At 37.5% G+C, this 14,331-nt stretch overlaps 1 protein-coding gene across 2 annotated transcripts in view; it reads left to right on the top strand.

The window, feature by feature from the left end:
• RANBP17 (RAN binding protein 17) overlaps window positions 1-14,331 on the top strand; it is a 231,505-nt gene that overhangs the window by 32,985 nt on the left and 184,189 nt on the right. For both annotated transcript variants that reach the window (XM_036314166.1, XM_036314165.1), the window contains exons 13-14: window positions 6,486-6,591; window positions 11,700-11,835. In XM_036314166.1, the coding sequence (XP_036170059.1) occupies window positions 6,486-6,591; window positions 11,700-11,835 (242 nt within the window). The remainder of the gene's footprint in view (window positions 1-6,485; window positions 6,592-11,699; window positions 11,836-14,331) is intronic.

The following is a 14,331-nucleotide window of genomic DNA, read 5'->3' as shown; positions in this document are numbered from 1 at the left end:
TAGTGGGAGGGGGGGGCAATAGTTAGGAAACTATATATAGTTTGAAATACTTAATAAAGCCTCAAAACAAGTGATCCTAAAAATATATTGTTTTGGAACATATAATGATATGCTCAAGTGATATAATGAAAGAAAAATGTCAAGAGAATAGTAAGCTCCAAATGCAGGATCATGGTTACCTCCAGAGTGGGAGGTAAGGAGACAAGCTATGGGAGGGATATGAAGATACGAGTGAGTATACTGGTAAAGCCTTGGTTCACAGGTGTTTGTTTTATTACACTTCATATATATGAGACATTTTTTTTCATATATATAAATATTACATTGGAAAAAGATTCAGTTGTGAAATCAAAGACCTGTTTTAAAAAGGATATTTCTTAAAAAAGGATATTAGCTATTCTAAGATATATCGATGAAATTAACTGAACAGTAATAATTTATTAATGTTAAATAGGTTTGTATATTGAATAAGTCAGACTTGATTTTTGATTAATATAAATTCAAGGAGTTTTTATAGTTAGGTACATTATGTGGTTTTAATAAAATGCCATTTCAAAGTCTCTAATATAATGCCTTATACATAGAAAATTTTAAATAAATATTTTTTCCTTCTAGTCCAAAGGTCAGTAGCAAGGAATTTGTCCATCTTTTAAAGATTTCTATGGTGTACTAAAAAATATTGTTTTATATTATGAAAAATACCTCACGTGGCTTTAGTTTGTACTACTGTATGTAGTAGTATTCAATTTCTTTTGTGCAGACTAAACACTTCAGTTAGTGTTGAACAAAGAAAATTATATGCTCTCGTTATATGTGCTTTAATTTAGATGCTTAATGGCTTTTAATGTTACAAAATAAGTTTATTATTATATTATAATCTCATTTGTATTATATTGTCTTGCTCTTCCATATTTGTGGTGATGTGGTCATGGTTTACGAAAACAATAATCCCTAAGAAATAGGTCATTAACAGTAGTTAACGATTACTTGTGATCTATGGTAATGACTGATTTCTTTGGGATTATTGCAGTTATAAACCATAATTACAGATTATTACAGCAATAATTATTTTGTTTAAGGAAAAAATGTTCTGTGCTTGAACAGCTGCTAAAACAAGTGCCCTGAACATTAATGGAAAATTAAAATGGAAATTTAGTCTTATTATAAGATGAGATATTTTTAAAATTTATAGATATATAATTCATGTATTAGATATTTATTTATCTAAATACAGTTTAGATTAGTGGATTTATATGGTTCTTTATATTTTGTGGAAATAATTCTGTAGCCAAAGTAACTTCTTAACATTTATTATTTTGAACACTGCCAGACTACAATTGTTGAGGTTTAGGGAAAGGTTTAATATGTATGAGAAATACCACTTTTCATTCAGTTAAATATGAAAATTACATTTGATAGCTTAATAATAATGCCTTTTTATTTCATTGTTCACTTCTAACACTAACCCTAATTTATCCAGTCAGTACTTGTTACTAAGGGTTAAGAAATGCCTGCTTTTCTGTTTTCTGTATGATAGAAATCACTGCTTTCTAAAACAAGGAAAGAGTATATACATTCTATTTTTCTCTAAATAAGTAAATATCCATTCAAAATTTATCATAATTTTTAAAAAATGCTCACAATTGATCACATGCCATCTTTGTATAGTATTCTTTGATATAAAAGTTATAATTTGAAGGTCACAGAGTAAGATGAATTAAAGAATAAAAATATATTTTCTATTATTAGGCAGTGATACTTATCATACTGCATAGAAAAAAAATCATTTTTTACTCCTACCTATCTCTTACTAGGTTCAATTTCTTTGGCATGGGGTCTCTTTTCCTTCTCACCCTGTCCCATACATATACATACATACTAGTATTTAGTTAAAACACTACAGCAGAACATGACACATAGTAGATACTCAGCAAATGATTTTCTGAGTGTATTTTACTTGGAAAATTTTTAATTTTTTAAATTTTTTTGTTTGCTTGTTTTACAAACAGCATTTAAAAAGTATATATGACTAATTGTAACTAGCTTTAAAATTAGCCATATATACTTGTTGCAATTAAATTGCAACAAGCCTCTTTGGAAAAGAGTACTTTACTTGCAGAATATCTTTTAGTGCTTGTCACAAGCCTGTGGAACAGGTATTATTATCATCCTCATATTTATAAATTAAAGCCAAGAATGATTAAGTACTTAGCATAATAGCTGAGGCAGGATTGAATCCAGACTTTGCTCTTGGTAGCTAAATTGTACAGTGTCTATTTTTAAATATTGGTCTTCTAACAGAGAAATATAAAAATTACATGCATGATGAATTCTTTGTCTATTTTCAGCTAGGTTTGTTTTATCAAAACCTATTTGGCAAATGCTTCTGTGTTACATTAGTGAAAACTCCCAAAGTAAATTTTTTAATTTTATTTTAAATTCAACTATTCAACAAATATTCATTTCATCTGTCACATATACTTGCTTTTATGGGGGGTGATTTGAGAATCAAAAGAAGTGTGAAAAGCCCTAGAAATGATCCCAAAGGCAGATGCAGTCTCATCTGTGGTGAAAATTTGGGAGACAACTAAAGAAAAATTCAGGATTAGCAATTAAAATGTTTTAAATAAACACAAGAGATTGATAGATCATAAGATACTGTTGGATCACCAAGGTTTGTCCAGCTAATTGACAACTGTGTTGAGTATTCCCTTTTATCAATCTTGAGAGGAAGTGGTATATATCTCATAATAGTATGAGAATGGACTCCTGGAAATTTGTTGCCTATATTGGAATCATAGCACTGCACTTTTTAATAGGGATTTGTGATATTCAGTGAGTATATGTAGATAATAGATACAGTTTTTAGAACAGTACCTACTAAATAGTATTATATCAATTTTGCTATTATTTTTAGTAATAGTAAAGCTTTCTTTAAGGAATATCAGTATCTAAAAATTTAAATTGACACAACATAAGGTTATTATTCATATTTATTTTGAGAAATAATTTTAAACAGATATTTTAAAAACAATGACTCCCATAGACAAATTATTACATTCACCAAAAATTATGTTTGCAATGTTTCAGATTCATATGCATTATACAAAATGTGTATGGCCCATACACAATTGGAGCGTAGTCTATTAATAAATGGCTTCTGTAATATTCTGTGAAATATGGTTGATTTTCATTATTCAGTATTTATGTTCTACAAAGTTGCTGTGAATACTGAATTAACAAATATTAAACCATTTGCTTCTAGTGGAAATACTGGGTTAAGTTCCTGTAGGCCTCTGGTCACATTATCATCAACTGATCAACATATAACCTTCTTTTATTTGTTTTTCTGCTTAAAAACACCTTACTTAATATATATTGTTGATTCATTAACAGTGAACTTAGCCAACAGTTGTAACTCATGCCTGGATGAAGCTTATCTAACACATGTATTTTCTCTATAAAATGCATAACAGCCTTTTTTCCACTAGACAGCACCAGCACTACTCTTGAGGACAATTTTAAATGGTAAAATCACCAAAAAAAGGTATAACAAAATGTGGCACCGATTGATGTTTTCCTCTCCCTCTCCCTTCCTCTCTTAAAAAAGGGGGGGGGGCAGGGGAGGGGGATGTGAAATGTTGGCAGATTGTGTTTCAGTTATGTCTTGCCAAAATTTAGTGGCTTATCAAATAACAGTATTAAAATAAAGTTGTTTTAAAGTGCAAGATTCATGGATTGGAGGTGCCCAGTAGAATGAAAGATTGTTGGAGTTGGAAGATTCATCTTTGTGGATATTGAAATTACCACTGATTGTGATAGAAATATTGTTGGAAAAAGTGACAGCAAGCCAGGAATTAATAAAGAAATAAGGACAACTAACTTGAGGGAAAGTTGAAAATTGCAACCAGAAAGGGTATTTGGTAGTATAGTCTGATGACATAAGATGTAAAACTGAGTACTTTTGTGGTGGAGAGATGGAGAATGTTCTGAAAGGGCCATCAAGAACACTACTCCATGGTCAAGGCCCAAGATACAAGAGGTGTGGAAGCGAAAGCAGCTACCACTTGAGAGGCCCACGGAGAAAGCAGGACCATCAGGGGACAGTGTTTGTTAGTAACAGATTTATATATTGATCATACATACTTTGGAAGTATATAAGGTAACTTTCTAAAACCTTCAGTTTCCTACATGGGCTTTTTTTTCTATTAACTTCTTCACTAATTATACATTAGTAATTCATCAAATGGAATTACTTGATCAAATTAATGATTTGATTTAACCTATTTCATGTTGCTAATGTACAAAGCTGCATAATTGGTCAATTCTGATTTATTCGTTGTTGTTTTGCGATAGATTAAGGGATGTGGATACTTGCCAAGTAACATATTAACTTGCAGGGAGTTTATCACCTCAGTACGCTGATGTCTCTCCAGAAGTTTGATGTAGTTGTTGAATAGTTGTAATATAGTGATGTCTGCTAATATCCCCAGGAAGATAAGAATGTGTCATTTTTCTACTTAATTTTTATTTATTTACCCTTCCTAATTCTTCTTACAAGCACACACAGCCTCGTTTATTGCTGTTTAGTTCAATACCTTGTATAAAACAACACTGTAGTTCACTTTGACAAGGTTTCCTAATACAGCAACATAATTGATATCAATATTGTTGATACTTTCAATGGTGTTTTTTATTGCAGCTATATCGCTCTTCATTTCTTCTTGGGTCTTACATAAGTTATTCATTTTTTCATCTGTTTCTTCTTGCTTCTTGCATAAGTTGTTGATTTTTCCCTCCATCCGGTTTATGCACTCTAGGACCCTTATTCTGAATTCTTTTTCTGTCATGTTGCATGCCTCTGTATCGCTTAGCTGCTTTTCTGGCGAGCCCTCCTTTTCTTTCCTTTGGGGGTTTCTTTGTTTACCCATGTTTGATCTCACTGACATATCTAGATGTTGAGTCATTCAGTGGCTGCTCCCTGGGTGGCAGTGGCTCCTCGGGCTGTGGTTGCTCCCTGGGCGGTTGTGGTAGCAGCTGCTCCTCAGATGGCAGCTGCTCCTCTGATGGGTGCTGTTCACAGCTGTGGTGGCTCTTCTGGCTGGTGGGGGGAGGCTTCACGTACAGCTGCTGTTCCTTAGACAGAGGGTGTGGTGATCAGGAGGCTGCTGTTGCTTGGATCTGCTGCGTTGATTTAAAGGCACAAAATACCACACAACAAGGCACAACATACCAGGCACTGAACACAAATGTATTCACGATATTAATAACCCCAAATAAAGGTGACCACACAGCTGCTGTTTCTCAGACAGAGGGTGTGGTGATCAGGAGGCTGCAGTTCCTTTGATATCAATATTATGAAATGGCCTGCTCATCTTTGTAAAGTCAGTCCCCAAGTATATCACAAAATTTCTTTTTAGCAAGATAATTGCTATATTAATTATTCATAAAGGTCTCAAAAATCTTAGAAAATCTGATACATAGATCAGTGAATCTAGAAGTGTAAAATAATATGCTGTAAGTAAAAACCAACTATAATAATAAAAGCATAATATGCTAACTAGACCGGATGACCTTCCGGACGAAGCTGGGGCTGTGAGGGAAGCCCGGGTCCCGGGTGCCTGCCAGTGGCTGGAGGGAAGTTCGGCTCCTGGGTGCCAGAGGGAAGCCTGGGTCCCAGGTTCTGGAGGGAAGCCGGTGTCGGCAGCTGGGGGAAGGAAGACCTACTCTTGCACGAATTTCGTGCCTCAGGCCTCTAGTTCAATATAAATGCCTCTATTTCTAAATTGTCAATGTTGGCTGCCCCAAAGTAACATTTGTGAAAACTCTAGCTGTTGCCATTGTGCCACTTTTGTAAGGTTATTTAATCCTCTGCTGCTATTGCCCATGAAGTTGATTTGGTTGTCAAACTGTGAGTTGCACAGTGAAAATCTTGGATTTTTAAAATTATGACTAAAAATACAAAGGGAATACATTGACTACCATCTATTATATTCTAAGCAGGGGTAATATTTAAAATGATCAAACTGGTACTATTATGACCAGATGAAAAGATTCTGATGATTGGATAATACTAGTATTGACTAACAGCCCTGGATCTAGACACTACATTTGTTTTTTTTGTTATCAAGTTTAATTTTAATTACTTAAGTCTGCAGGGTAGATAAAATTATCTCCATTTTACAGGTGAAAACCCTGAGGTGTAAAGGCATAAGTAACTTATTCAACATCACACAGCAAATTGGTAGAGCTGGGATTCAAACAGTTTTGGCTCTAAAATCTGTCAATTTTACTGTTCTACTTACTGCCTTGATAAACTTAAAGTCCAACTCTCCACTCTTTGAAGAACTGAGCTCATAATAGTTTATCACTTGTTTGGAAGAATAGATCATTTTACAAATTTTGGAATTTTCTGAAAAATAAGCTTGCTTTCTACAATACTTCCTAAACATGTTATATGTATTTTCTTTCATGTTATATATTAGGACGTCTTGCATGGCTGGTATATTTAGTTGGGACAGTTGTTGGAGGAAGATTAACATATACCAGTACAGATGAACATGATGCTATGGATGGAGAATTATCCTGTCGGTAAGTAATGGCCATGTAATTTACAGAAATTTACTATGTAGTTAAGGAATTTAGTTACTGAACTGGTATTATTAGCTAAAGCATTTTGTACCTGGCCTTTTGAGGAAGGCATTTTCCTTTTTATTGATGAGAATACCAAGGTTTAGAGGTTAAGTGATTTGTAGATGTCAAATCTCTAATAAGTTGTATAGTCAGATATATTTTTAACATGTATTTAAATAGTGTGATGATTTAGGTTGCTTTTTCTTTCTTAGGATTTGGTGAAGCATGCAATTTGGTGTATTGGGATGGTGGCAAAATTGGGATGACATACATCTGGTCAAAAGCAATGGATAGTCAGTTACCAATACAAGCTTTGTTTATGATTATTGGCTAGATTGTTCACCTCATGACCATCCCCTTAATAAGGAGCAATTCATGTTTTTATTCTAAACTGAGGAAAATTCCTACATATGTATGAAATGAGTGAGTTGGTTTTCCATATATTTTATTTTTTAATAGCATCTTTATAAAAAGTAATACATGTTTTTGTTGAACCCTTTAAAATTCAAATGAAGTTAATATGGAGATAACTACCACTATCATTTTGGTAAAGACCTTGAGTCTTTTAAATTCATGCTTAAGGGTATATGTACACTACCTGTGTATTTTTCAACTTTTTAAACAGAAATTATACTATTATTTTGTAAACTAAAATAGGGTTACTAATAATACCTAATTCATTTGGGGCTATTATTAGCATTACATCAGTTAATATTTGTTAAATCTTAAAACAATGCCTGGCAAATATTAAGTACTATATTACTAAAAAAAAAAAACACCAACAATTCTCAAAACACTTTCAAAAAAATCAAACATAATATTGTGAACATTTCACCTAGATATGAAATATTCTAAGCTGTACCATAATTTATACAGACCCTTATTTTGGAAATTTTAGGTTCTAAATTTTTTTTTTTATTATAAACTAGAGGCCCGGTGCACAAAAATTTGTGCACTCGGGGGGAAGGGGGGGGGTCCCTCAGCCTGGCCTGTGCCTTCTCGCAGTCTGGGACCCCTCGGGAGATAACGATCTGCTGGCTTAGGCCTGCTCCCGGGTGGCAGAGGGCAGGCCCAATCCCTAGGTGCAGCCCCTGGTTGGGCTCAGAGCAGGGCCGATTGGGGTGTTGGGGCGCCACCCCCTGTCATGCACAGAGCAGGGCAGATCGGGAGGTTACGATGCCACCCCCAGTCACGATCAGGGTAGGGCCGATTGGGGGGTTGGGGCACCGCCCCCGGTCACACTCAAGGCAGGGTCGATGGGGAGGTTGCGGCGCCACCCCATCACGCACAGAGCAGGGCCAATCCAGGGGTTGGGGCGCTGCCCCCTGTCACACAGAGCAGGGCCCATCGGGGGTTGGGGAGCTCCCCCCTGTCACGCACAGAGGAGGGCCCATCAGGGGGTTGGGGAGCTCCCCCCGTCACTCAGAGAGTAGGGCCGATAGGGGAGTTGGGGCGCCGCCCCCTGTCACACACAGAGCAGGGCCGATGGGGAGGTTATGGCTCTACCCCATCACACACAGAGCAGGGCCCGTGAGGGGGGTTGGGGGGGGGGGTTGTGGCACCGCCCTCTATCACCCACAGAGCAGGGCCAATAAGGGGGTTGGGGCACCGCCACTCTCACACTCAGGGCAGGGCCGATGGGGAGGTTATGGCTCTACCCCGTCATACACAGAGCAGGGCCCGTGGCGGGGGGTTGGGTGGGTGTGGGTTGGGGCGCCGCACCCTGTCACACACAGAGCAGGGCCGATCAGGGGGTTGGGGCGCCACACCCTGTCACAGAGCCGCAGGACGATCAGAGGTTGGGGAGCTCCCCCGTATCAGGCACATAGCAGGGCTGATCAGGAGGTTGGGGCGCCTTCCCCTGTCATGAACAGAGCAGGGCGGATAGGGAGGTTGTGGCCCCACCCCCTGTCACACACAGAGCTGCAGGGCGATCAGGGGGTTTGGGCGCTGCCCCCTGTCACGCTGATCCCGGTGCCGGGAGGCCTCTCAGCTCCGCTGATCCCGGTGCTGGGAGGCATATTACCCTTTTACTATATAGGATAGAGGCCTGGTGCATGGGTGGGGCTGGCTGGTTTGCCCTGAAGGGTGTCCTGGATCAGGGTGGGGGTCCCCACTGGGGTGCCTGGCCAGCCTGGGTGAGGGGATGATGGCTGTTTGCAGCTGGTCACACACCATTCAGGGTGGGGTTCCCCACTGGGGTGGTTGGCCAGCCTGGATGAGGGGATGATGGCTGTTTGCAGCTGGTCACACACCCTTCAGGGTGGGGGTCCCACTGGGGTGCCTGGCCAGCCTGGGTGAGGGGCTGAGGGCTGTTTGCAGCTGGTCACACACCCTTCAGGGTGGGGGTCCCCACTGGGGTGCCTGGCCAGTCTGGATGAGGGGCTGAGGGCTGTTTTCAGGCTGGCGGGTGACGGAAGCTCCCAACTGGTCCTTTTTTTCTTTTTTTAATTCTGGGCCAGCTTTAGCTCTGAGGCTCCAGCTCTTAGGCCTCCGCTGCTGAAAGTAGGTATCTGGTTTGTTTCGGTTCCAAACAATGTATAACTCCAGCTCTGACTCCAGCTCTGAGATCCCAGCTCGCTGAAAGCTGGTTTCTGGGGGGTTATTTTTAGCTTCTATATTTGTTAAAATGTTTCAAACTGCAGGCTCAGAGGCCTGCAAGGCAGACAGGGAACGTTGGTTTCTTCCGTCACTGAAGCAAGCAAGCCTCATGTTAGTTTCAAGCTGCCTGGCTGCCGGCTGCCATCTTGGCTGACAGTTAATTTGCATATCGCCCTGATTAGCCAATGGGAAGGGTAGCAGTCCTACGCCAATCACCATGTTTCTCTTTTATTAGATAGGACTGCCTTACGGTAAGTATTCTTTTAGTTCTATTTTCCCTTCATTCCATACCTATTTCAGCCTTTAAACTGGCTCTTGTCAATGAAATTTGAATACGAATGGACTATAAATATTTTTAGTTTCTCTAAGTTTATTATTGCCAATATTAAATCACTTTAAAATATGAATAGGGGCCATTCTTAAAATGCTTTGGTTAATTTTAAACCAAGTGAACAGTTTGCCTCTATACCATCTTTTAATATAACATTATAGATTTAGTAAAGTGGAAATTAAATATACTATTATTTGATTTTTTAAAAAGTTTTTATCATCAAGCAGAGAAATACCCATTGGCACTATTTTTCTGAGAACTATATAACAGGAAGTAAACAAAAGAGGGTGTATATTTGTCAAGTAGAAAATTTTAATTTTTACTTTAAGCAGCAAACATATGTAACTTTAAATAAGATTTGTTTTGTGTTTTGGTCTGCATTCTTTAGGAAACAGAGCCTTAGGTGAAGTTTATGGGCAAAGGCTTTTTGAGGGTTGGGAAGAACGGTTGCCTTTTCAGGGAAGAAAGAGTGAAAGAAAAGGAGATGAGAGAATAAGGGGAAGAAAATAGGATCAATCTTCATTATTCACAGATTTCATATTTGCAAATTTACGTCATTGCTAAAATTTAATTGTACCCCTAATCAATACTCATGGTGCTATTGCAGTCCTTCTTGGACGTATGAATAGTTGCTAGCTGAGGTTGAACAGATGCTCTGCCTTCTTTTGGCTCCCATGCTGTAAATGTATCCTTTTTTGCTGTCTACTTAGTGCCATCATTTTTGCATTTTTGTTGCTGGTTTTGTTTTTTGTTGCTGGTTTTGCTATTTAAAATGGCCCTTCCAGCAGAGTGCTGAAGTGCTGGCCAGTTTCTTAGCACAAGAAGGCTGAAATATGCCTTACAGAGAAAAGACGTGTGTTTAGGTGAGCTTCGTTTAGGCAAGTTGTAGTGTTATTGGCTGTGAGTTCAACATTAACGAATCAACAATATACTTAATATTGTTGTCCTTAGCAGAAACACACGTAAAACAAGGTATGTGTTGATCAGTTGATGAAAAATATTGTGACCATAGTTCTTCAGGAACCTAATCCTATATTTCCTTTAGGAGTAGTGGTTCAGTATTCACTAATTCCGTTTTCATGGCAACTTTGAGGAATATAACTACCATGAATAATGAGAATGAACTGTGTAAGGTGGTACATTACACACATGGTGACTCTTTTACAGGCATTTTCCCCAAAGACCATGCGGAACCACTTTGCCTCACGGTGGTTTATGGAGGTTGGGGATGAGGACTAAGGGAAAGCAGTTTATCTGTTCACTTATATCTGTGTCCCATTAATTGCTTAAAGTCTACTCTACTCCATATTTTAATTGCTTAAAGTCTACTCTACTCCATATTTCTTAATTGTGTTCTCTAGCCTCTTTGAGAAGTTGCTGGGGAAGTCAGAAGATTCAGCTTGATATTCATAATTAATGTAGATATTCACTTATACCTATGTATATTATTATATACTGGAGGCACGGTGCACGAGATTAGTGCACTTGGCGGGGGGGCAGTCCCTCAGCCTGGCCTGCACCCTCTCTCAGTCCAGGACCCCTCGGGAGATGTCTGCCCCCAGGATTGGGCCTAAGCCAGCAGTCAGACATCCCTCTTGCAGTCTGGGGCTCTTGTAGTGTGGAACCCCTCACTCCTTACCACCCGCCTGCAGCAGAGGCGGGAGAGGCTCCTGCTACCGCCACTGTGCTCACCAGCCGTAAGCCCAGCTTCTGGCTGAGCGGTGCTCCCCCTGTGGGGAGCGGTGCTCCTCCATTGAGCGTCTCCTCCCTGGTGGTCAGTGTGCATCATAGTGACTGGTTGTTTTGCCATTCAGTCGATTTGCATATTAGGCTTTTATTATATAGGATTTGTATATGTCATATGTATTTATAACTTTTTGTGAAAGAAAACATACATCTATAGGTTTGTATGCTTATATGTGTATAGGTATATGTGTCTTAGGGAAAAATATTAGAAATCGTAGTGTCTCTTAGTAGTAGGATTTTAGATGATTTTAAAAAAATTTTTTATAAGTTTTTGTGTTTTTTCACTTTTTACAGTAATTATATATTGTATTACATTGACAGTAAATGTTTTAATGTTATTTCTCTTAAGAATTTTTACTGACGCTTTATTTCTTTCCTTCGTGAAAAGCGTTTTTCAGCTTATATCGTTAATGGATACCGGATTGCCTAAGTGTTCTAATGAGAAAATAGAGCTTGCAATTCTGTGGTTCTTGGATCAGTTTCGTAAAACATATGTTGGTGACCAACTTCAAAGAACCTCAAAGGTAGGTTTTTGCTAGAGATTAAAAAAATTTTTTTGAAGATAAAGAAAGATGTTCACATATAACAGCTTTGAGCTGAATGATATAGTTGGGCACTTTGTACATAAGAAATTTAATTGATCAATTGAAATCAATTGACTAATATTGACAGCAATGTGAGATTAATTTGCTCATTGTATGCCTGGATTTACCATTTTCTTTAAAGATTGACAGAGTTAGTGAATGTTTTTTATGTGGCTAGTCATTAAATAGTTAAGATTGTTTTAAAGATCTTAATGGATTTTGCCTTATAGTATTGTATTTCAAGGTTTAAAACATAAGATTTACTCTTTTAGTAGTTTGGTTTTTTTTCTGGACACTTATTTATTTATGGGATTTCCAGTGTAGTTTTTGCTCATTCCTTGGCATTTTTACATGATAGATTATGACGACTAGGAGAGTTAGACATGTCTTTGAGAGGCTATAGTTAAGTTACCTTGATGTGGAGAACACTTGTCCTATGACAATTGAAAGTTTAGCATCAAGTTGAGATGAATTGATCCTAAGGCATAATGAGGGATTATTGAGAGCATGTATGTGAACCTTAACCAGATATTTAGTAGTATTTGTGACACTAAGATCTATGAAGTTTTTTTCTTCCTGGGATAGTAAGTCTTTCTAAAACCTCTGTAAGAAGTCCTGAGGATGTTTTTATCTTCTTTGGATTTATAGTTTGTATTAGTAATGTGGAAGTATTTCCTATGTGAAAATTCTAGAAAAAGCTTTTTTATATTAACTAAGCTTTTTATTCCTTGAGAAAGTTAGCTTAATCTTCATCAGTTCATTTATGATTTTCTGTTAATAATAGTTGTATAATAGTGTTAAAAAGTGCTTGATTTTGTAAGATCACCTTTTAATTAATTTCAGGTAGTTTTTGGTTTGCTTTTTAAGGAAGAAGATACAGCTTGATGCTTTCTTTGTCAGATACATTGTGATATTTTATTGCCATTTGTGATTAATGTCAACAAATTTTCTTAGAATTAAGCTGCTCTTGAATGAGACCATTAGGGAGAAAAAAGAGTAGCAAGAAATAAATACGTTAGGTTGACTCTAAGACAAATTGGAATCAGAAAAAAATTACATGATTTGAAATTTATACAGGGTGCCTCTTTTAACATCCTAAATGTGTTACTCAGGATGAGTATAAGTTGCATTATGATTGTCTTGTTTTAAATGTACCCGGAGAGTTTCTTATTTTGCTTTTGCAAAGTGGATACTGTTGAAACATTACTAATTCAATATCCATTCGTTCTGGGTCTTAAATCAGAAGAGTATAATATGGAGTAGAAAAACTTCAGATGTTGTGTGTAAAGTACTTGGAGAGAAATATGTAAAATAAGAGTAGTTGTTTTAGGACAGTGGGACTTGGGAAATACACACATACACACATACTGTTAATATAAAGTAATTGTGGGGAAAATGAATTAAAGAAGATCAGTTTTTCTTTTTTGAAAGAGATTCCACATTAGGAAGAAAAAAACACATCATCAGACTAGTGTTTCTTTTAGTAGAATTAACATTTTTGGTGTATGTGTCTTATCCTGTTTTCAGAAACAGTTTAGGCCTAAGATGATGTTATTTCTAAGGCATTCCTACTGCATAACCCCAAAGTGAAGCCAAAGCTTTGCGCTTTTCTTTTTCTCTGGCTGGCCTGCCAATTTGCCTTAATAGGAACGCTTTTGAGGTCATTAGTATGTGCCACGACACCCCTCTAGGAACTCTTCATGCTCTTTCTGGTCCTTGCAACAAGCCTGCGAGGTTGGTATTATTGTTCCCATTTACAACTGAAAGAACAGACTGCCTAAAGCATTTATAGTAAGTTCTCTACATATTATTTTTCTGGCATCCAGCTAAGAAAATCTATATGGAAAATATTTTTTGGTTAGTGTATTGTTGCATTTCAAATTGTGGCAAAAAAGAGGAGAGTGTTAGGTAACAGTAAGTGAATAATGTTTAGTTTAGTGTGCACTTATTTCATACCAGGAACTTTATTAAACACTCATAAGCATTATTTCATTTAATTGGATTATGTAGAGTATGACTTACAAGGTTCTGCCAATATCTCTTCTACATGTCACCAGTCTCATGCCTCAGGACTCTGTACTTGGACTGCATACTTTATGTGTGCTAACTTTTCTCAGCTCCTGGAGCAGTCTGTGTTCTCTGTCAATTCTGGGCCTTTGAACATGTTTCTTCTGCCTAGGACCTATTTCTTTTAAAGCCAGCTTCTCTCTGCCTTACTCCTCCTACTTTCACATTAAACACATGCTGTAGGATGCTCTTCTTAACTTAAACTGGGAGAATTTCTTTTCTCTGTGTTTTTTAGCACCCCATGTTTCCTATTTATATATTACTTTGCAATGTAATTACATATGTTAGTAAAACATGTGGACTATAATTTGAGTTAGGACTGTTTCTGCCTTTTTTATTGTCATCACCTCCAAGTGCCTGTCATATTGC

The sequence above is a fragment of the Myotis myotis genome, unplaced genomic scaffold, assembly GCF_014108235.1.
Source record: "Myotis myotis isolate mMyoMyo1 unplaced genomic scaffold, mMyoMyo1.p scaffold_m19_p_6, whole genome shotgun sequence".
Classification (NCBI taxonomy): Eukaryota; Metazoa; Chordata; class Mammalia; order Chiroptera; family Vespertilionidae; genus Myotis; species Myotis myotis.
Note: the sequence above shows the minus strand (reverse complement) of the source record. Positions and strands in the feature narration are given on the sequence as shown.